The sequence below is a fragment of the Astatotilapia calliptera genome, chromosome 12 (genome assembly GCF_964374335.1).
Source record: "Astatotilapia calliptera chromosome 12, fAstCal68.1, whole genome shotgun sequence".
Classification (NCBI taxonomy): Eukaryota; Metazoa; Chordata; class Actinopteri; order Cichliformes; family Cichlidae; genus Astatotilapia; species Astatotilapia calliptera.
Genome location: NC_137433.1, coordinates 5,402,015 through 5,426,245, shown reverse-complemented (window position 1 = coordinate 5,426,245; position 24,231 = coordinate 5,402,015). Strand labels below are relative to the sequence as shown.

At 42.3% G+C, this 24,231-nt stretch overlaps 1 protein-coding gene across 11 annotated transcripts in view; it reads right to left on the bottom strand.

Annotated features, from left to right (window-relative positions):
• arvcfb (ARVCF delta catenin family member b) overlaps positions 1 to 24,231 on the bottom strand; it is a 271,659-nt gene that overhangs the window by 6,806 nt on the left and 240,622 nt on the right. For 5 of the 11 annotated variants that reach the window (XM_026186589.2, XM_026186581.2, XM_026186585.2 and 2 more), the window contains 7 exons: positions 11,947 to 12,074; positions 9,499 to 9,649; positions 7,273 to 7,465; positions 6,294 to 6,405; positions 5,823 to 5,910; positions 3,523 to 3,576; positions 1,796 to 1,887 (listed from right to left, as the gene is read on the bottom strand). In XM_026186589.2, coding sequence (XP_026042374.1) covers positions 1,796 to 1,887; positions 3,523 to 3,576; positions 5,823 to 5,910; positions 6,294 to 6,405; positions 7,273 to 7,465; positions 9,499 to 9,649; positions 11,947 to 12,074 — 818 coding nt within the window. Of the gene's footprint in view, positions 1 to 913; positions 965 to 1,795; positions 1,888 to 3,522; positions 3,577 to 5,822; positions 5,911 to 6,293; positions 6,406 to 7,272; positions 7,466 to 9,498; positions 9,650 to 11,946; positions 12,075 to 24,231 lie in introns of all 11 variants that reach the window. The other 6 variants (XM_026186588.2, XM_080308757.1, XM_080308755.1 and 3 more) reach the window with 2 other exon arrangements.

The following is a 24,231-nucleotide window of genomic DNA, read 5'->3' as shown; positions in this document are numbered from 1 at the left end:
ATCAGAGGTGATGGTAGAGCCTGGAGTCCAGCACAACTTTCCTGCTGGAACGCCCAAAACAAGATTATTTTTACACTAGATTGTCATTCTCTTAAGAACTCCAAAACAACTACATTTAATAAATGTTAGAGAAATTTGTTTACATTTTGTGTGTCTGTAAATATTGGCCAATATATTAAGTGACCAAATATCGATCTAAGAGCCCACAAAATAACTTAAAACTGACAGGAAACTTTCAGACAACTTGACATAGTGATTATACGTGTGTGATTATACGTGCTACACTGAACACATCCGAGAATAGGAGGTGGGATAATTTGAAAACTTCAGCCACAGAGAGCAGAGAAACATTGCTTTTCCCCATTACAGTGACGTCCTGAATATGAACATACATTTTAAGAAACATTTTAGTCCTCAGATAAGATAACACAGAATGCAAGGCCCAACTTTAAACCTATATAACAAATAAATAACAAAGAAAAGAATAATAATAAAAAAAATAAAGTTTACTCTGTAAGAAAGAACATGCGCACATGCTCAATCGAACAAATTTGCCTTACAATAGCTTACAGGTAGTTTATGATAGCTAATGCTAACAGGCGGGTGTTTGGTACTGGCATAACAGGCAGGTCACCAAGTCTGAGGCCATGTTTGTAGTACTGCTTAAAATACCAGTACTGTAAAAATATAGTTTATGATCTCACAATGGACCTAGGTGCCCTTTAACCTCTTTTTTATTAGCAGCCTGTTGCAAACAAACTGTAGGCGGCGTTGCTTCTGTGCTCACATCCTGAGCGATGTGTTGAGATGACCGTCAGAAGGACATCATCTCTCTGTGACATTATAGAGAGCAAAGAGTAGAAGAAGCTGTCTGAAATGAAGCCAGAAACTTTGGCTCACGGGGATTACTTACACGTACACTGCGCTCATTATCTGAATGTCTGGCTATGCTGAATGTGAACATCTACAATTTTAAACAGCAAAGAGAAAATGAGGAGCAGCTAAGTACACATGAAGAAAAGTAGCTACATTGTAATTTTATGCACCTTAAACTATGATACTGTTACCCACTTCACGCAAATATCAAGCTAATATTCTAGTTGGACTTTAGATAAAAACAACAAAACTACATATTTTAATCTGAAAGGTAAATTTAAATCACTTTAACACCAAAATATAATCACGTGCTACTTTTGGAGAAACAAATATGTGAAAATACATCAAACATCTAAGCTGAATCATTCATTTTTGAGCCTCGAGGGCTAATCCCGTCCATATTGTGTTAACGAAGATGAAAAATAAACAGCGTAAAGTACTTGAAAATCATCCTCTGAGGCCACTAGCCCGTGACTCTGCTTTGAGGCTGGATTGCCGATCAGCTTAACACGCTGTTGTGTGATGTGTGTGTATAATCAGCAGACGACCATTCGATAACACGGCGGTCTGTTCATCGCCAAGGCAAGGGTTGTCTCCACAAGGAGCACTTGTTGGCGGTTCTTTTAATCAGTCTCAGATTAATTACTTTACAGACTCCAAATGCTTACACTCAATTAACTGCTAGCTCACAGATCTGAGGCTGTCCACAGCGCTCAGCTGCGGTGGCACTATTAGCAGAGAACGACAACTTCCAGCCTCTTTAAAGAATCGATAGGATTAACAGCCTCTAATGAGGACCACCATTGAAAACAAAAAGAGAGAGAGAGACGAAGAGGACGTGATGATATTTCAATGAGGCATCATTATCTCGTTGTCTATTCCCTGTTCCCCCAGGAGATCAGAAGAGCTCTGTCCATACCTTTAATGGTTCCCGTTCTGTCAGGTCCACCGAACCGTCGCCGGTCTTGTATTTGCAGTCTTTGTCCCTCTGGTCAATGGTAGAGTAACCATCTAATGAGGTCAGAGAACAATTGTCAGATAATTCCTCTGTTTCCCTGATTATCATTGAACTGAGACAAATAGTTTAGAAATGTATTTTAAACTGTGTGAAGAGGCAGCTTTTCTGAGTGCCAGGAAAGAAGAGGAGACTACACGTGCCTCCAAATTCTCAAGCCTCTTTCACACATGAACTTTAGATAATTTAAATTCTACAGTAGTCCTTTCTCACGTGTAAGACACGCTTAAAAGAAAGCACTCCATGTGATTTAGGTGAGGGAGGTGCTGGAGCAACGTGTAGAAGACAGGACACATGACGCCCACCTGCTGGAGGTGAATGCACTGGAATATTAACAGCACGATGTGCACACGACTGCAACCCGACATCACACAGACTAGTGCTAGGGAGCTAGCTAATGCCTGATGTGACTCTGTCAGACATTTGCATTCTCACGTGCACCTCTGCTGGGAAAGTCCTAGAAAAGGTCAGAGCTGCAGTGCACGTGTGAAAGCAGTTTCTGCTCCTATAAACCTGCCAGTACTCGTGTTACTTACCCTCAGTGCGTCTCAAACAAAACACATCAAGCAAGTGAGATATTAAGCGTGTCCTTAGAACAGGCCTTTAAATGTGTTTTATGCATTCTGTAGCCTGGGGCATTTTATTTATCAAGTCTCAGAGTAGAGGATGTCACTTCTAGGGGTAATGCTGTTTTTAAAGTGTCAAGCATTTCGCTTAAACCATCTAACTAAGTTCAGTAAATGCTTGTGATGAGGTAAAAATGTGCATTTGAGTTTTAAATACCATCATTTTTTTATTTTTTTATTTATTGCTTAAAAATGTTTTGTGTAATTTATTTAGATTTATCGGGGGGTGTCACCCTGATGTGCCGAGGGTTCTGAGTTCTACCTTCTTCAATCAGGAGAAGCACTCCTCCTGATTAAAAGTCAGCACAGAAACCATCATAAATAAGTCTCAAATTCTGCTTTGAGGTAAGAGAATATGTAGTCCTGATTTAAATATCTGCACAACTCCTCTGTCGGTTTGTGAGTTGCCTTATAAGGAACACCAGCATTCAATAACACGGACTCAAAGGCACTTTCTGTTGCTCTCTTATTTCCCAAGGGGTCCCCCACAGTGGAAAGATGAGCATATTTGATATGGCACAGATTTTATGCCGGATGCCCGTCCTGATGCAACCCTCCTATTTGTAAAAAATAATCTTATTCTCTGACCATCAGCGATCACAAATGAATACAGGAGAGAGCTACAAAATAGTCAAAGTTGCAAATTACATCTTTAAAATCTGCTCTTTAAAGGAAGCACGGTGGAGAATCTATCCTGTGATATTCTAAAAGTATATTCATTAAGTAGTAAGAGAACAACCCAAATCCTTTGGTGTTGAGCTTGTGATACAGGCCCAGCTTTGTACAAACATCTTGTCAAGAGAGGGGTCGTGCATACAGCATCAAAAAGCATCATGTCTGAAGCTCGGTCCAAAGCAATCATACAAAGTTGAGAGGATTTAGTGGGCGAATTTTCAGATTAAAAAAATATCTTTGACGTCAAATCAGAGGATTGGACTCTGGAGTGAGATCACAGGAGAACTAGCTCTTCCTTGGCTAAGGACTATCATGCAGTCTGGCTCTTACCTGGGCCCAGCTCATCCATAGGTATCATATCACCACTGCCACATTTCCTGGTGCCTGAAAAGCATTCATAGGCCATTTGTACAAAAGCAGCACACACACAAACTGAGTCACTGAGCCAATGCTGATGCTGCTTTTCAGGGCGATGGTTCTCGGCCAGTGATTGAATAATGCAAACTGAGAGTGGGCAGACATGAGTGCCGCGATTCATATGAATGTATGGATGCAAAAATAAAGAAAAAAAACTGCTGCTATGCTGCTGACTCCTCTGTCAATGAGATGTTTGTTGTTGGGCCAACATACTTCACAAGTCCCCTTCCCACCCCCTTATATACACTGCTGTTACAGAAAACCTCTATCGCAGCACCTTGCAGATGCAGCCATACACGCTGGCTTAAAGTTGAGGACATTTTCTTTATCCCTGACACCATTACGCCAGTCAAAAACTCAGTCTCTATAAATCCAGCTCTTAACTTTTTAAAATTCTTTATTAATGTTTTTTTGGACCAAGGTTTTTGTTAACAGCAGCAGTATGCTTTCTGAAGTTGTAGTTACCATTTTATGTGCTTTATTTTTTAACTGCTATGGACAAAAGCATTACTGCGACATTTCACACCAAAGCGTCACCATGAGCAGGATGAAAGTAGTAGCAATGTGCAAACACTGCGCTTCAATATAGCCATGAGGCGGGGGAAAAGCATACATGTCCCCAACAAGTAACACACACTGAGTCAGATGCTTGCTCCAGTAATCATTAGCACTTGGTTTGAACCTGCTTTGAGGACTCCAGCGGTAGGGTTACTCTATGTAAATGTCCACCAATAAACATGTTGTGCTAATGCTGTGCTGTAATTTGGGTATGCAGACTTAAATAGTGACAATGTTATAAAAATCCAGTGACCCCCCCCCCCCCCCAAAAAAAAAAAAAAAACTAAAACAAAACTAAACCATGTTATTAAGAAGTTACCTGGATAATATTTTCCTTCAGTGTAGTAAACATGGGACTCCTGCTACCAAAAATGACAGCACGTGTGTATTCATCCATGGCAAAAAATAGTCCAGTAGCTCATTTTGTATAACAAAGGACAGAATCTACACTATCCAGCTGATGTTTGTACTTATTGCTTTTTTTTCTTCTTCTTTTTTTGTTTTTAAATTGAACTGATCAACCTTAGTGTATTTTAAAATATTAAGGTCTTCGCATGAAACAGCTTAGTGTGAATATGCACATTTTTTAAAAAGGAGATGGGTTGCAAAGCGGCCTGGAGATTTGCACTAAATATAACCATGTCAAAGCATCCTAATTAGTACTACCTATTATTGGTATCAACGAAGCCGTTAGCTGTTAACCTCCTAGGACCTGGCGTCCACATATGTGGACATCCCATTTTGGGTTGTCTAGACCAAAATCCTTAATTTTGCTCTGCAAGGGCCGGATATCCACTTATGAGGACATCATACTGCCACTGTTCTATCAAAATTTAAAGCGAATGTCCTCATATGTGGATCTTATTTTTCTCAGGAACAAAAATCAGGTAAAAAAAAAAATTCACATAACTCTTTGTTTTTACATGGCTCAGGTCCCAATCAGCCCAAATAGCAAAGAGAAATTAAAAAAGCATGCCGTGACAGAGTTCGGGTCTTAGAAGGTTAAAGTCTGGGACTTCTATCTGCTAATCTGCCACGACTACTAACTGAGAGTAAATTCATGGTCAGAATGACAGTGAGCTCACTTTCAGTTTTGGAGTTCTTGAAAATGGGGGAGGGGGGGGGCACCTTTTATCATCAGTCTGATGGCTTGTTCCCACTGGACGGGTAATTCATCCCATATAATGGGGAGCAAATTAAAACATCTGCAGCTAATGAGACTGTTCCCATTGGATGGGTATAAAACATAACTTGACAACTTGAAGAGACAGAGATTTATCATTCGCTCCTCGAGGTTGACAGAACAGTGAAAAGAAAATCAGCAACTTGACAAAAGGGTGCGAGGACCTTAAATTAAAAAAACAAAACATATGGAGGTCATATGGAGTAGTTACTGCACACATGAAACACTAAAAAAGGATGTAGCTACTGTCTTTATTTTGATCTTAGATTTTTGAGGATTACACATGTGACAAGAGACCTAACATTATTCATCTCGTTCTTCATGAGGTGACTAGGTGGACTACTTTCTAATGAGCTACACAACAATGTCACTGAAGTGGTCTTCATTTTCCCCCGACCTCGTCCTACCCCCTTTAGTCCTCGAAACAGACACAAACAGCAGCATACACTCTACCACACACGTGCTGACTGACCTTGGTTCTTCTCCATCAGCGGCAGAGTGGTGTCATCGTAGCCCGGCTTGCCGTTCTTGGTTGCTTTAGGAGTGGCCGTCACAGTGAGCTGAGAGAGGAGAGGGAGCAGGAAGCACATCGTAACGTCATAATACAGATCAAACAGTTCCCAGTATGGAAAGATTGAACTTTCTCACCTAATGTGGGGTACGAACTGAACGCATAACAATTCATAACATTTTACGAGATAAGTATCAGAAATTAATTATGTTGTCTCGATGATGTAAACATGATATTGGTAACAGCTTGATTCAAATTTTAGTCGGTGGAGATTTATTGGAAATTATTTTACAATGTCAGGAACAGAAAACCGAGCCACTCTCAAAACTATTTGAATGAAGCTGCTTACAAAACATTCTTTCAACCTTCTGAGCGAACAATAACAACACTCTGGATTGACATTATTTGTAAAGGACGACTTTGGTTCCATACCTGGAAGTGGCTTTTGTTCCACCCGTCCTTGGCCAACGCGTTCCTCAGCTCCTTATAACTCCACACTGTCTGCAGCACATGGGACGCTGCCTTCGTTTCACGTGCTGATTGGCTGAAGAGGCCCCCCCCATCCAAAAAGGAGGAAATTAGTAGAAGAAGTAACTAGATCAATTAACGTCAGTAACCTCACGTAATCACAAAACTGTAACAGCTGGGCATGCTGGCGAGGCACCGCTGCAATCAATCTCTTCATTCAAAGACTTTTGAGTTCTCCGGGCAGTTTCAGGGTCTAGTTTTTAATTCACAGCCAGATGAATACACATTGCCTTTCATTAGCTACCTCTGAGCCACCAGTATTAATTATATGTGGGTGCGAGGGAGGGGGCTCACTTCAAAGAAAGCTAATCTCAAGAGGCTGAGAGGAAACACTAGCTATTTGGTTTGTGAATAAACTATGTATATTCATGCTTGTTAAAGTGACTCTGGATGATCAATACATCACCGCACAAGGACGGGCCTTTGAAAACTGCATTTAAAATGTGGTGCGGCTCTAACACGCCTTTATTTGCAGTGAGTAACAATGTGGTTATATAAGACACCTCTTGAAAATATTAGCCTGAATATCTTAATTTTCGCTACTAGTTGCCGAGTACAACTGAGACACCCACTGTAAGAACGGCCTCAACTTCTGAAAGCCTGTTTATTAATGTGAGGTGGGCAGTGGTGTCTGTAGCCAAGCTCGCGCCGTCACAAGACGCGTTACATTATTCATCCTCCATGAATACTAATATGAAGGCTCATGATGAAATTGCATACAAGGTCATACTATAATTATGTCTCAGTAGTAAGGCCACACCTCGTGCAGAGCTTATATGGATAACAGCATGCTGCTTCAGTTTGACTCAGTGAAGAAAAGGGGAACGCAGTCATAGAGCAACGTCAATGCAATATTTGTCCGACTGTACTTAAAAAATCTTACCTGGTCCTATTGATGGCGACCAATTTCTCGATGGCCTGGGCCTGGATGAGGGAGCGTGCGTTTTCAGAGCTGTCGGTGACGATCTCGTGAATGGTATTGAGGATGGCCACCACAGTGTCCTCCTCCAGGTTCTTGGCTGGTCGCTGCTGACCGCTGGGCAGGTTGCTCACCAAGTCCCGCATGGCATAACTTCCTATATGGTGAATTAGTGTTTAAGGTTAACCATGTGACAGTGACAGGGAGAATAAGAGTCAAACACAAAGCACTCTGAGAGCACAAACCTCCAGCAGCTCCCTTCCTGGGCAGTATTTCCTTTTTAGGAAGTTTCTAAATTTTAAGGCTTTGTGTCAAATTTCCCAAAATAAATCATTAAGCTGACCTCGGAGACTTTGGTGGATGTAAAGCTAATTTTAATGGATTAATATGACCCCACTCTACAGTGTTACAAAGTTTTATCAGAATTCATTAAAAAAAGTTTGTGAGCTGTTGTGCTTATAGTCAGATGGATGACACGCATGCAAAAACACAACCTCCTTGGCTGAGGTAATTAACATCTTCAAAATGAGTAATAAATTAGGTTACATCTTAGCAAGTCAGGTACTACTGAGTCTTGTGAGCCTCGTAAAATTGGATGAATAGAACAGTTTGTCCAAAAGCTTGCATTTAATAACATTTGTGTTATTCGTTTTTAACATTTTTTTTAAAATGTCAGTTCTTCTTTAATGACACTCCAGTAGGGATGGGTACCGGTGTCCGGTGCTAAACGGTAGTAACCAGACCGAAAAGCAGCGCACATTTCGGTGCTTTATTTCGGTGCTTTTTTTTCCTGAGCTGTGATACACTTCTAGCCAATAATTTTACGTTTCCGAGGATAGTAGGCGGGCCCAGGTACGTGCGTTCTTTTAGAGCAGAGCTACAGATTAAAAATGCCCAAGGCGAAGCAGTCAAAAGTCTGGCTGTACTTCACAGCAAAATATGCAAACTCAGCAGCAACAAGTGCTTTAAGGTGATACTGTGATACTGTCAAAGGAGGTAACACCTCAAATCCGATGAAACACCTGGCGACGCATAGCGTTTTTTTTAAAAGCCCAGAAATGCGCCGTATGATAGCTTGCTGCGAGACCTCACACCGAGCGCATCTACTGTGCGTGGGTTGCCTGTTATCGGACCCGGAGTTAGCAACATCCCCCAAAAACCCGAAGAGGAGAGTCCTGGCCCCTAGCCCTGCCAGTGTAGCAGAAATGATGAGGATGATGATGCAGCAGCAGCCGTTCTTCTCTGCGTGAGTAGCTTAATATTGTTCGCGTGTAATTTACGTTGAGTAGGCTAACCACGTGATTACATTAATGCATGTAAGGTGAACTAGCAAACATCATCATAGCTACATGCGGCTGTCTTCTTGTTTGATGGCAGATACTCCCTTCACCCTGGCCAAAAAGGCTAAAATGACCAAAGAAAAAGTGGGAAACAGCTAAACATGAGAGGTTTTGGACAAAGTTTGTGTTTTTTCCCATTGTTTAAGCACTGCTTCCAGCCAAGAGTGATACCATATATGCCCCATAGCTGCAGAAAAGGCTAACATTGTTATCTTTTTACAAAAAACCAGCTGAACATGAGAGGTTTTTGGACCAATTTTGTGTTCTCCAGTCTTTAAGCACCGGTTTGAGCACCGGCACCGTTTCAAAAGTACCGATTTGGCACCGGTATCGGATAAAACCTAAACGATACCCATCCCTACACTCTACTGTCCACTTGTAACACTGACATGTAGGAATCTGAGTAATGAAAATACACAAACTCTCAAGCGCAGCAGCTTCACATTTTCTATGTGCCCGTAAATAAAGTGACACCCTTTCTAATGTGATTCCAGACTTATGAAACAAAGTCTACAATCCTTTCATGTAAAAATGCTTTCCCATCAACTTAAAGTAGCGAGATGAACGGCGTATACGATGAGATGCAATGGATGGACTTTGAAGGCTTATCATAAGGAAACTATATCAACAAAGGGAAAAATTGGAGGTATAGAATCATAACTGCATTCCCACCAACTAGTGGTCAGAACATGCATGTTAGAATTATTTTATGAAAAGACTTGTTAGCCTTTTAAACAATGTGGTTCAAATCGTTCACAGAATAATAGCAAACCTTCATTGGTATTACTGCAGTAGCCATCCAAAATAAGATCAACAACAACAACTGTGTGGCTTTGCTAATTGTTTGTACCGATTAGATCCTTGTTGCGGCGGTCAATGGACAGGTTGCGCAGAGCGATGGCCACAGCTCGGACCACCTTGTCAGAGTCAGAGCGCAGCAGCTCCACCAGGATGGGAAGACCTTTCTCCTTCCGCACTGTGGCTCGGATGTAGCTGGACCACTGAAGGGCAAAAGAAGGGCATGCTGTGAGTGCTTTTTATATTCTTTAGAATTTTATATAAGTACTTGAATCAGCCCTAATATCAGTGCACATCCTTTCATTTGAGGCCCCGAGGTAAGTCCCACTGAGGAGCCTAGTGGATCTCTGTGACACCAGCACAGAGGGCGAAGACACTTCTGCAATATTCTCCACCCGTGCATGGCCATGCACACTCAGAAAGTCGTTCTGTAACTACAAGGCAGCTCATCACTGCTCCTTAGGCATAAGTAATTCACAACATCACACAGTGGGGCTCTGAATGGACATGTGATATAATTTGTCTTAATTTAAACATCAGTAGATTTTACTTCTCATTTTTTTGTAACATGAAACACTAAGCTTGACATAAAAGGGTTTCTTCTTCGGAGTGCTGATAACCCAAGAGATGTAATTAAGCAGAGGACAGTCAAAGCTGAGCCACCAGGTGGCAGTAGTAAGCCTTGGAAATAAGGGAAATCTCCCCTGTGGTACTAAGCAGAAGCAAAGAATGAGGAGGATTTCAAGCAGAAGCTCTGATATCCTCAGAGAGCAGGACACTCTTTGTCCAGCTCCCAGATGTGACAGTCTGGTGTGTTAGCAGCTCCACAGGTTACTGTTAGCCTGCTCAGGCGTTCTGATCATGCTTACTAGGGAAAACATCTAACAGGAAAGAGTTTTTCCACCTCCAAATACTCACCTTAGCTAAAAATCACTACATCTGAATTATTAAAAACATTCAATGAGAAACTCAGAGCTGAATCTGATCTAACGAAACGAGGAAAAAAAGGATCAATCAAGATTTCAGGTGATTTTCCTCACGTCTCTGAGGGCTTTTTGCTGCTGATGAAATCTGAGGACTGAAAGATGTATCTACAGTCTGACACTTGGGTGTTAAGAGAAGAGCTTTTGCGATAATGCTGCCGTGGGCTGAATACAGCCCATCTGCTGGAAAACATAAGTGACCGCTCTTGCCCGAGGTGCTGCGCGTAAACTGGCAGCTGACTACCAGCCATCCCTGTTGATAATTCACTACTTGCCTGCAAGCCAGACAGCAGCTCCACAGATGCTCTAACTGGAATAAATGTGTAGACCTGACTGCACAGCTTCTCATCTAATCCATCATCAGAAGCAAAAAGCTACGAGAGATGAGAGTGCTGGATAACAGATACAACACTTATCTAATATTATTCCACCTTGATGGTTATCATTACCCACCCTGTCTTGTGCTGCTGTCATGTTGATTTAGAGCTACTTAAATTGTTGGATCCCATTCTAAATGTATCTACACTTAATTTAGCTTCAATCTCCATCACAGAAACAGCCATATACTAACAACACTATTTATAGCATTAGCATTAACATTGCTGTTTTCACCTTTCTTGATCCAAGTGCAACCAGCCAGCAACACATTGTGCATGAGCTACCTAGAGCGAGCTTTAGTTTCCACACACATACTTTGGCCCTCAGAAGGCAGTCAACACATTCTCATCCCAGCGTGTCAACTACTTTGCTTGTGTTGTGGTTAGGGTTCAAAGTTGCCCTCTGTTGAAAAATGGCACTCTGTGTATTTAAACGTGACACCAAGGACTTCACAAGAATCCATACACACCATTCAGGCATAACAGTATGACTAATATCCTGTTGGTTCTCCTTTTGCTGCCAAAACAGCCGTGACCCATCGAGATATGGACTCAACTAAACTCTTGGAGAGTGTCCGGCACCAAGATGTTAGCAACAGATCATTGAAGTCCTGTAAGCTGTGAGGTGGAGGCTCCCATGGCTGCCCGTGACCCTGTTGCTGGTTCCCCACTGTTCCTTCCTTGAACACCCGACAAGTGCTGCAGTTATGGAGATGCTCTGATCGAGTCGTCTAGCCATCATAATTTAACCCTTGTCAAACTTTATAAAACAAAACTGGATAAAATGTTCACTTTCCCCCTGATATATCCCACCTACTAACAGGCGCCATGATGAAGAGTTAATCAGTGTTCTTCACTTCAACTGTCAGCAGTCATAGCCTGACATTGTGTATGACAAGTGGGGAGTAACAGATCCATCTTATTATTACAAGAAACCTGCAGCCATGGCACAGCCGTTATACACCACCAGCATCAACAAAAGAACAGTGTTTGTCTCCCAGGGAGGGAGAGCAGACTTGGTCTTTTTGCTACCATTGCAGGACATGTACAAGGTTAAAGATGAGGACAGAAGCAGTAAAAATATAAATGAGGAAGAAAAAAAGCCAACGGGATACGGTAACACCCCAACCCAGTACTCACAGTCCACTGTCCAGCGCTGAGGTTTTGCAGAGCCCCAGCAGCTGCCTCTAGGGTGTTATAGTTCTGGCTCTCCGTCAGCAGAGAGAGGTAGAGCCTCACCACCTCTGGCTGATACAGCAGCTCAAAGCCTGCAGGGAAATACAGAGAAACAAACACACTGGTTAGAATCGGTAGCCAGAAAGATAGGCTAGTTAGGCTGTGTGAAGGTGCTGAGGTCTAACTCTGTCCGTAAGAAATGTACTTTGGCGCAGCAAAACAGGAAAAGACGCTTGGGTTTGCCATAATGCACAACACCTCTGGTGAGAGCACACAACCTTGACACAAAATGACACAAAATTTGGACCGCAGTTCTTTCTGCAAACTTTCGAAAATGTTCCTGAGGACAAAACTATGCAAAACCGTGTTAGGAGCTGAAACCCACTGTGTCTATGTGGTTTTAAACAGCCTACAACTCCTTTATGAAGAAAAGCTGGAGCAGCGCCTAGTAAATTTCCACTTAGCAATACTAAAGCATTACCATTGAAAACACTTCAGAATTATAAATGAGGAGAACAGAAGGAGAGGTTATTGATCCGACAGCCCTCACCAAACCCAGGGTATTTGAGAGGGAGGTTTATCTCGCTAGCACATAAGACATTCCAGCACAGTCGATCATTAGGCCTCCCTCTGATGGAAATGTAATTATATTATCAGCTATTAGACAGAGCAGGCACAGGGAGAGGCCGAGGTGTCGGATCGCATCAAATCAAATGTATTCATCCAAGGTTTTTCTTATTTCGCACTAACAAATGACTTACAGGGGACCAAAATGACACTTTTCTGATTCAGCGGGTGAATAGACACACTGATCTGCTCATCTTACTGGAGGGGGCAGGTCACATAGAGAGGGAACACACCCAACAGATTTTGATGACTTGACCGAAACACTTCTTTCCAGTTTTGAAGAACCAGCTATATTCTGCAAAGGAAGCACTCCACCTCATCTAATCTAAACAAAGCTAGAACTAATGCGACAGTGTTTTAATACAGGGGGCGCAAACAGCTTTTACCCACGCAGGCTTTAACAGACTTCTGCAGCCCAGATCACAAGCTAACTGAAGCTTTAAAATCAGCTTTTACAGAAACACAGCTTCCTTCCTATCCTCAACAGGAGTGCACATACAATTTTAAATCCTTCTTCTATCCCTCAGGTCCAAATGAAAGGATATATAACCCGCTGCTTCTTCCCATGTGCTCTGAGGCCAGTAATTCCAAGGTTCGATCTGAAAAGCTCCGTATTATAGGAGCTGGGATGCACAGTAACCCCGTTTGATTAATGCGCGCAGGTTCACGAGGCTCTTGGTACATTCTTGAAATGTAGAAAAAGATTTCTTTCCTTTTCTAATGTGACTTGGGCCCACATATAAAATCAGCAGTCAAAACCCATAAAAAGGCATCTTACGGTAATGTACCCTCTTTTTATTGACTCACTTTTTTAGTAGGAGACTAAAAATAGAGGAGAGTATCATTTTTGTGCTCAAGAAGTACAAGATAAACACATAAACTGACATTTGTGCTTCTAAATCCACATCTCACACTCATAATTTGCAGAGAGCGGAAGCCAGAGTGCTCTGACTGCCAGATTTCAAACACAGCAACATAGTAGTTAACACTCAAAAAGCGGGGTTTTCTTCCCCGAGACGCTTCCCCGTGAGATCACTCGACCAGAGGGCGTGTGGGAGGAACTGCCAGACTGGGAGATCGCTACTGGAGGTGCTGCTCCAGAAGTTACTTTCAAAAATGAAGCAGAGTGAGGAGCAGACTACCCCCCGAGTTGTAATCACGCGCTAAAACATGAATCACTGTTTTTTCTCAGGGGCTACGCAAGAAAGGGGGTGGGTGGGGATTACAAACCAGACACTCAGCAACATTCTTCACGCGCCTCATATTTCTGGGCCTACTGGGTGCACACTCAGCAAACTGGAACCTATGAAGCAGGCAGTCTTGTTGACAGACATTTCATCTCCAAAGCAGATTCTCTTTACACAAAATGTCAGCCACGTTAAACCTTTGGAAGCTTTTTCTGCACTCCAAAACTGTGCATACTATGGCTCTTTCTTTTCCTGTAACATAATCTGCAAATCCACACTCCCTCCATCTTGAAATTCTTGGAGTTTTGGTCTGGCACCCAAGCGAAGAGACTTATGAAATTGGAGTTTTACAAATGAAAGACGTGCACAGTTCAACAAAGGAGATGAAAATGGAGGGAGAAATTCACTAAGCGTTTAAACTAAATCCTTTAGCCTTAGTGGAATTTTCTCACTGTTGAGATGTTAAGTATCTCTGCCAGGCCCTTTTACTCAGCAGTTTTTAGATAGGGCTTAATGTCAGCACCAAGTCCCCGAGGTCTTTACTAATTAGTGCAAGCCAGGTCAAGTTCTGTTGGCAACTGTACACTGAAGTGTTGTTGTCGTCAGTCATCTCCTGCTTGCCTTTTGGCCCGCTGTTGTCAGTTTGTTAGGCAGAATTACAGTTTGGACACGGAGATGAGCTGTCAGTGTGACGTGACCTTGGCTCAGGGCAACCCACAGCCCTATAGTCTGTGATAGACTGCAAACACGGTGAGATTACTTGAATATGATGGATTCAATCCTGAGGTGTAGCATGGAGAGCATGCAAATCGACTTCTGAGTTTCCCCATTTTTCAACTATATAGCTAACTAAAGTTAAGCACTAGTACTTTATACTTCTCTTGCTAGTACAGAGAAGTATCAAAACCTTTTAGCAAAGCAGATTAAATACAAGATCATGTAAATACAAGCCAAAGTCCGGTATTTAAATGTTAACCATATGCTAGCACAATGTACTTTAATCTGCAATAATCTCCAAAAATGTGTGTGTTGATCTTTTTTGGCAAACTGATAATGGAACGAAAAAGTTCCTCTAAGCTGTAATTTTAGTTTTTGCTTCTTTCTGTTTGTTTTTCTTTATTGTTGTTTTTACAGCCTACAATTTTACTGCAATTTCACAACACTCATCGGTGCGGTTTCCAATAGTAGCACACGTCTGTTTGTAGCAGGCTGCAGCGAGTAGATCCCCGTAGACTGCCCTGTTAATATACCTCACTTCAGTGTGCTTACAGCCTAGTACCAACAATGCTTTTGGTAGCCATAGCCATTTTACCCCTTCATAACAAATGTAACTAAACTTAGCAGCATCTACCAGGCCTCACTAATTAGTTCCTTAACTGGACCTCTTAGCACCCTGCATGATATTGTTGCCTTCTGGAGTATCTGACAAATAGCGCAAGGTGTGAGGTGCAGCTTTCAAGTCAATGATGAGACCAGAGGGTGAAAGAAAATATTTACTTTGCACAGGGATGGAAGTGAATGTAGGTCAACATTTGGACTAACATTTGACATCTTACTAGTCGTAATTTTATCTGTTATACCAGGGGTATCAAACATAAGACCCAGGGGCCTGAATCAGCCCAGTAAAGACTAAACTGATACAAAACTGATACATATTGTTGAAATTACAATATGTTGTTGCTACATAAAGATATCTCAGGGATTAAATGTGTAGTTAAACTTCTTTTCACTGACAGAAAAGAGAGTTTCACTGGTCCAGCCCACTTAAGATAAAATGAGTTTGACTTCCCTGCTTTACACCACACAAAAGACTCCCGCTGAGCTCTGCTCTGAAGTCAGTGCGTGCAAACACACAAACACTGTCACACACAAACACAGAACGGCACAGTCGGTAACAAGCTCGTCCCTAAATGAGGTGAGAGGGGAGGAGAGGCGAGTTACTTTTCCAAGTAGATGACAATGGCGACAACTCCTCCAATCGAGGTGGAGCTCAATTATCAGTGGAGAGAGGGGGCTCTGTGGGGCCGCGGTGCATGAAAACTGGGTTAGAAATGAAGTTAAGTTGAAGTGATTGAGTGACGCTCGGTGCAGAGCTATAGCATTAATTCAGTTCAAGTGCTCACACTATTACCTTCGCAGACTGTGACAGGCCGGTAAATGATAATGGATTAACTGATGAGCAAGGTAGCAACGCACACACGAATCCACACGCAGCACATGTATGTGAGCATAATGAAGGCGCTTCTCTCCGATTCACACACTCATCGACTCGGTTCTCCAGAGCAATTTGCCTTGCTCTCAGACAGTTTGCTGCATTCAGGCAGAACTCGATACATACCTCTTCAAACAGCTCCATACACGCACACAAACACATCAAGCCCTTGTGATGAAAGCGATGTTCATCGACCAACCCCGACTAGATCAAGAACACGGTCTCCTTCTGCATCCTGTAAGCACTCCATTTATTCACTGCTCCATTTCCAATACACTAGGAGCACGCAACACTTCCATCTGAACAGGAAGGACATGATGCCCCATCACTTTTTACAACTCATAGGAGAGAGTCAGAGGGGGATAAAGAGAGTGGCAGGCAGAAAAATAGAAAACAGCAAGAAAAAAGAAAGCATCTCTTATAACATACTGAAGTAATTTTCACATAACAGTTTTTCCTGTTACTCTCATTGTAAAACAGCTCCGATTGAGCATCAGAGAAACATGAGGATGTGGAAGACAAAGTAAAAAAGTCCGGAGAAATAGCTCATAATGCTAGACTGACCACAGGATGACCTTCTCTTCCCGGATACATAAATCAGACCACCGCAGTGGGAAGCCTCAAGTCGTCGAGTCTCCACTCTTACACTCTTTAACCCTGCCAGTCCTCTTTATATTTATACCTCCTTATATAAGTACAAGCAGGCACATGGGAGAGTGCTACAGTGCTAATGAAGACTTCCGCAGGGCAGAGCCATAGCACGGCGACAGCTAAAACAGCACATCATTAAAAGTGGTACGCCACCAACATAATAATGGTCACGACTCTCTCGAGTTCATTAAAAACTAAAAGGTAAACGGTGGAGCCGTGTAAACAAAACAAGGAAATTGGCAGGCTATGCAGAGGCAATTCCAGTCGTACAGCGTTTGAAAATTTCGCTTTGTTGTTATTGTTGTTGCTTGGAGGAGCACCAGATGGATGGAGTTTACACACTGTGTCAGTTTTTCAAAACATGATTGATAGTAAGAATTAGACCGGCCGGAATTTATGCAATTTATCCGTCAATTAGAGGAGGCCTGCTTTAACCTCCTAGGACCTGGTGTCCACATATGTGGACATCACATTTTGGGTTATTTAGACCAAAATACTCAATTTTGCTCTACAAGGGCCTGATATCCTTTTACGAGGACATTATACTGCTACTGTTCTATTTAAATTTTAAATGAATATCCTCATATGTGGCTCTCATTTTTCTTAGAAACAGAAATAAGGTAAAAAAAAAAAAAATCTGGTTATTCTTTGTTTTTACATTCATCGGGTCCCAATCAGCCCAAATATCAAAGAGAAATTAAAAATGCATGGCGTGGAAGAGTTCTTAGGAGGTTAAAGGTGGTCAGTGGGCCCATGTTTCTGATCACACAGAGAAGCTGCTGTAGCAAAAATTTGATGGTCGTCACCTCCTTCCCCAATCTTCATCATATTACTGCAGGAGATCTGCTCGACTAAGATCAGACCTTTGATAGAGAGGTGTTGCTTGATGCTGCACAAGGTAGCAAAGTAACCATGCTGACATCTATCCAGTCCAAAGTAGGAGGAGCAACAATTAAGGTGTCTTAAATTGCTGGGCTCAACTGCGATGTCCTACAAACTAGAAATAATTACTACTTGGTAGGAATGGATGGCAGTATCTGTGGGGACTAATACAGTAGATGCTTCCTTTCCAGTGAAGGTGAAATATTACATGGACATGTAGTGAATGTTAGAGAAGTGGAAATCCCATTTGTATGCTCAAGATGCATCTTAATGTCAGGTGTGAATGTAATTAGGCACCAATATGAGATGCATGTAAATGCAGCGTATAAATCGCACAAAAGTACATGCAATCGACTGTTGTGGCAAACCACAGTGAAAATCAGCTCCTCCACGTAGGTCACACTGAAAACAAACACTCTTTTGCAAAATCAATTTGACCCATGTCTGGTTCAGCTGGTTCAAAATACACTAGTGTACTCATCCTATGCCAGAGGGAAAACATGTGATGTAGGATCACATTCCCTCCCAGCAGACCTGAAGCAGAGAGGGGCCAAAACAGAGCACGCTGATGGTCTGCCACGGCAGTTCACCCTCCAGTCACCCCTTCAGACTGACAGGGTCCAGGAGTCAAAGCATCATTTTCTCCTCTCATAGCCAGTTGGCTCCCGCTGCAGATTGGCATCTCTGCGGGCAGCCCCAGGGCAGCACACATTAGCATACCCACATGGTGGTTGGCCTTAGTTTGTTGGATGATGACAAAGAAAGCAGAAGGTGGCAACTGGCCCATCTTTTAGACAGCTACCCATCAGTTTTGGAGCAAAAAGATATACTGGCATGATGATGTGGATAAAGAGAAGGGGAGGGGGAGCTGGTGAAAGAGTGGACCACAGGAGAAAACATATAGCTTAAGGCACAAGGCAAATGTGTAGACCTCTTTGTCACTCCCTTCCTCTGGCTGCAGTGTGCCATTTCACTGCAGGGGGTTCTGTTCCACCAAGACCAAGAGTTGGGTCCATGAAAGCTTGTTTCCTACCATTTAGCACAAAAGCACTCTTTGCAGCAAGCTGTTTCTGCAGTGACAAGAGAGTATCCGGTCTTCCTGGTGCTGACAGGCCAGCAGAGTCCTGCTGCGGGCTTTTTGTCCAAAGAGGACACATCATCACCGGTACCGAAAACCTGCAGATGAACTGACACCAACTGTCCAGAATGTCCAAGTACTCTTTTAACGAAGGCCAGCAGAAACGCTCCATATCTCTGGTTTCAGCCACTGAACTTTGGACACAGATACAAAGCCGATAGACTTCTCACTACTGAGCCACAGTTGTATTAGGTTTTCTATGGCTTACTCAAGAATGTGCCTCGCAGCTATCTGGCCTCTCAGTGGATCGACAGCGGTAATGCAATGGCTGTTTGTTTCCAATGTCCCTCCTGCTAATGCAATAGTGTTTTAAGCCCTCAGGTGGAGGTGTTAGTTTATATTAGAGTTTCTGTCGGTTGGAGATGTTATTTCCCTTTAGATGAAAAACATATTGGTGAAACTTGTCACTTTCCAAGTTGCGCAGAGTATGAATCAGTCTTTCATAACAAGTTCCTGTTGAACAAAAGGCTTTCAAAATTAGTATCGAACAATGTTTAGACACAGTTGTCAGAGACTACACAGAAACATGAGGTAGTTAGAGATACAACTAGGTTTGGATACTTGACGCCTTGTAAAAGTTTAAAGTTATGTACCTAGGTGCTTTTATTTGGAAATAATAACACAATGGGCTACATTACATTTTCTATTAATTATGACAAATGTGAATACATGGCTGTAACAAACCATTTCAAAGTCCAGAATTGAATGTAGGCTCTAATAGTAATATCAAAAGAATTGGGGTCTATATTAGAACTTTTCTGTAATTAGTGCCACATTACTGCTTAAACATTGAATCATTGTGTCATGTTCACATTAATGTTAGAAACTACAACAATGACCGCGCTGCAGACACATATAGCTCATGTCAAACTCCATTCTTAATATCTTAAATAGGGTTAATTAATGTGGTAGTCTTGCACAGAAGCCATACAAGTTTTATTTAGATGACTGATGTTTCAATTAAGTTCTTAAATTAGCCTTGTTTTTAGAAAAAAATTGATTGCATTTTGAGAGCAGGTAATTTGTTAGTTTGGCACTGCTTTTTATGTTTTGGGTTTAAATTAGAGAACAGTAAGACTGCAGGGATATTTAATAGAGACGTACAGTAATACCTAGGGTTGGATGCAGAATCATATGACAGAAACTGACAATTCAGAGCAGTTACATTTCTTTCAAGGTTTTCTCATGTAAATAAATATGAGAACTGACTATTGTACTGTAACTGTACAGTATATACAAGACAGAAAATAATGAAAAAGCAGAATGGGTTCCCTTGAAACATGTCAGAGTTTGTCACTGCTGCTTTCAATTCCCAGCTAATGTTAACACATTTTTGGTGCCTGTCGTGCCGGTCAGCTCCGTCGCCCATAAAGATCTGCTGTGGAGTATGACAAGCCACCAGCTGCATCCCGCAGATGCATGTGTTGACTGTGCCATTACATTGGCTACAAATGGGGAAAAAATTGATACAGAGAAGTGTGCTGTTGAGCACGTTTGTTTTCTATCCCTGCGTCTCCTTCCTGTTTCTCTGCTTGCTTTCTTCCACCCTCTTTCAGTCTCCTCTCACCACCTGTCAAATCTGCGCCACAGACACAAAACGTAGCACACGAGCCAAAACTGCTTTAAGCTACTGATGCAGACAATATGTAGAAATGAAAAAGTACACGAAGATGGTACGAAAGTTGCCATGGAAACCACCTCTCCATCGCCACTAACAAATCGGCTCATTCAAGGTTCACTGGAGACAGTTGGGCCAGAAACGGCAAAACAAAAATGAACATGCTGCATTTCAGTGCGCATGGAGCATAACGCAGCATTTAGGCGATGCATAATATTCTGAGGTAATGTGCTCAAGGCAGGAATTAGAAAGCCAAACTGGACACCATAGCTTGGAGTAGTTTGTAAATCGGGATCCTTCTCATACTTACCTAATTCCCATAATTCTACTGTATAGCTCTGTGTCACTACTGTATAGCTCTGTGTAAATAATCATTCTGTACATTCGATAATCTTTAATCCTACAACTGTTTACAACTTGCATAGTTCCCATTTCTGTATAGCTGTATATCCCAGATTCTGTAAAGTTATTTATTTCATATTCTGTATAGTTTTTCATATTTATATCCTGTTCATATCCTGTACATAGCTTGTACTCACTACAGCCTGTACATACTTATAGTTATAGAATATTCACAACATACTTCATACCGTGTACATTATAACATACCATAATAGACCCATTTCTGTAATATACTCACATATCTATATTATTGCTAATATATATTGTAATATATCTATATCACTAAAGCACTTCTGGATGGATGCAAACTGCATTTCGTTGCCCTGTACCTGTGCATGTGCAATGACAATAAAGTTGAATTCTATTCTATTCTATTCTAATTCCACAGCCACTGGCTAAAAATGCAAAAAAAATGTAATTAGTGGCTAAGCCCTGCACGCGCCTCGTGTAAGTTTATGTTTTGCAAAAATAGCGTCAGATGATCAAGTGTTTCAGAGTGGAGGGGCGTGTGTGTGTGCGCGTGTATTTCTGAGATTGGAGTGCGTATCAGCATCACCTTGAGTGCCTGCTTTCTTTACACAGTCAAGTCACGTCCTCACCCAGACACAAACGAAACCAAAAACTCAAGCAAGAGGCTGCCAGAGAGGAAGAGATGGAGGGAAAGAAATTGGTGAAGAGAGGAAGAAATAAAGGTAAAGAGAGCGAGGAGTCCAGGTCCCACAGAGAAAACGTGTGTGTATGTGTTTGCGTGCGAACGGCAACATTTCCCATTTCTTATTTGGCAGTTTAAGTTGCTCACCTGCGCCTGAAAGTCTGAAATATAAGCTTAAGTTGTCAGGGCGATGTCGTGCTTTCACCGCAAATTCCACCTTACAGTCAATTCCCGACGCACTACACCACTCTACATCTGACAGATATTTCACAAGGAAATTGCGTAGCAACAGAAGCTCAGGAGAAGCGAGGAGAGAAGGAAGAAAGGGGAAGAAGGGGAGAACAGTGGGAATGTGCAGAAGAGAGACTAAGTGGGGATTGGGCGGGTAGGAAAGGGAGCAAGGAGGAAAGAAAACAGATGCTTGGAGAAGGGAGAGGAATGGGGAAAAAGGCACAACAAAGCAGGTGAACAGGGACTGAGGAGGGAAGGAGTAATATAGTGGGTGAGGTAGAGGAAAGGACAAACGTATAAGGAGCAAAGAGGAGAAGGTTGGATCAAGCAAAAAATCGTGACTGAGTGGAGCTGAGCTATGAATGTTGCATGGTGAATGGGACAGCTGTCTGGAAAATAGTCCACAGAGATGCATGGATCGTTTCAGGGCATCAAGATGAGAAGGGGGGGGGGGGGGCATTTACAATCTACAATAAGAAAAACTGATGCACTGCAGCAATAGCTAAATGATGTGCTCTGCAGTTTGGGGTGGGGGTTTGGAGTTTGGGTGTCCAGCCTTCGGGAATAAGCCTAGATAATCCTGTCGACTGCTGGTGTGTGTGTGTGTGTGTGTGTGTGTGTGTGTGTGTGTGTGTGTGTGTGTGTGTGTGTGTGTTTGTTTGAGAAGAGTGTGGGGGGGTTAATAGAGATATGGCAGTGACTGGAACGAGGACTGAAGATAGAGGCCGAGAACTAAAGAAGATGGACTAAGGTGGGTGGGTGTGTGTGTGTGTGTGTGTGTGTGTGTGTGTGTGGGCTGTGAGGGCCTGAGCCCGCAGTCCAGATGAAGGAAAGTAATAAGGCTTAAACACACACACACACACACACACACACACACACACACTAGAGGTGCGGCTATCTTTGTTACTTGAAAGCTGCCGATAACAGCGGTTAATATTTGATGCCAATACATAGAGCATGCGGATCATTTTCATTCAACTTACAAACATTTGGTGCCTCTTCCAGCTCTATGTTTTTATTCTTGGACAATGGCGCAGAACTGCATGATTCACAGTTCAAAAAGACTCATTTGTGCAAAACCCTCAGCTCATTTTTAGAGCCTGACCAGTATAGGATTTTAAGACCAGCATCGACACCAGTGTTTGGTGATTTAATGAAATAAATTTAATGAGAACATGAAACATAAATATTTGTTATGTGTAGTTATAGCATGACAACACTTTTTAAAAATAATCATGTTTCACTGTCATTGTCTCTGGCTAATATTGGCTGATACTCATTTTTAGCTACCATTGCTTTCTAACTTCCCTCTGATTGGCTGCTTCTTAAAAACAAAAGACTGATGGAGCTGCTTTCCTCACGACCAGGGCCATGTGCCTGAGATGACCATGTAAAGCATATCTATTCTCAATGGCATCACGCAGAGCCAAGAGTAGAAAAACTGCTTCATTGTAGAGGAATCGCTTTACAATAGAGCAGAGTTTGTAATGCATGATGATGGCTGCGATGGTGTTTGGTGGTGGAGGGATTTCCACTATAGGTTAGTGTCAGCAGTCATCTCTCATTTAGCGCTCCTTTCAGCTTCACCCAAGCACAGATGATGCTGTGGTCAATTTTCTTAGCTAATATATTCTCTCCCGAAACACCCTGATAACACCACCTTTATTAGTTAACATCACCTTATGCTCAAGTGTGAGGTGCATTGTCCTTTGCAAGTGCATGCGTATCTTCGTGTGTGTGTGTGTGTGTGAGAATCAGAGAAAGATGGAGGGAGAGTTTGACAGTATATTTGTGTGTGTCAATAAGCAGTGCTGCTGTTTTTTCTCCCCTTTTTGGACAGCTGTATGAATTAGGATTTGCGTGTGCTTATAAGAGTCAAATGAAAGGCACTGAGGATGAGATGATTTACTCTCGTCGGCTTAAACGAGCCCATCACCAAATCACACGCGCATTAAAATCCAAAATGCTCCTGATTATAGACCAGTCAAACACACTGACTATGAATGCTAAGAAACCAAAAAGATTTTCAAGTTGCCCTCTACGCGCTCAGTCTTCTCGCTTTATACAGAAAACTTTCCCTTATACTACCCTTTCTTCTTCTCTTCTCTTTTACGGCTGTTATGTAGGCCCAGGAACATTGTTAAAGCTCTGAGACCTTGACCCGTTCTATTCTTCTGTTTACTTGTTCGAAAGGAGAATACAAATCTTTATGCCGTGTTTGATGAAAGCGTCATTTAAATGCCACAATGTAATCTGAGACATAGAGCCGTCCTGACGCACGGCATAAGCCAGACTGCAAGTAAAACCTCATTGGAGGGACAGTTTGATTGGACGCCTGCCAGTGCCCATGACCCTCTCATTCAATTGTACACGAAGACAGCAGTCCTTAGGGTGCATTTAGGCGCTCCTGTTTACAACAGTCTGGATTGTTTACGGCCGATATTTAACAGGTAACAGGACAGTGGCAAATTCTGAAGGGAGGCGCTTTTTTCTCTTCGCTAAGCCTCTGTTGTAGCTCCAGCGAAGCCAGTCAGTACGCCATTAATCTGCTTTTAATTAGATTAAAGCGTCTCTCACAGAAACAGGAAGCAGCACTCTTGTGTCTCGAACAGGGCCAAACAAAGGCTCCAATTGGCAACTAAATCTCAC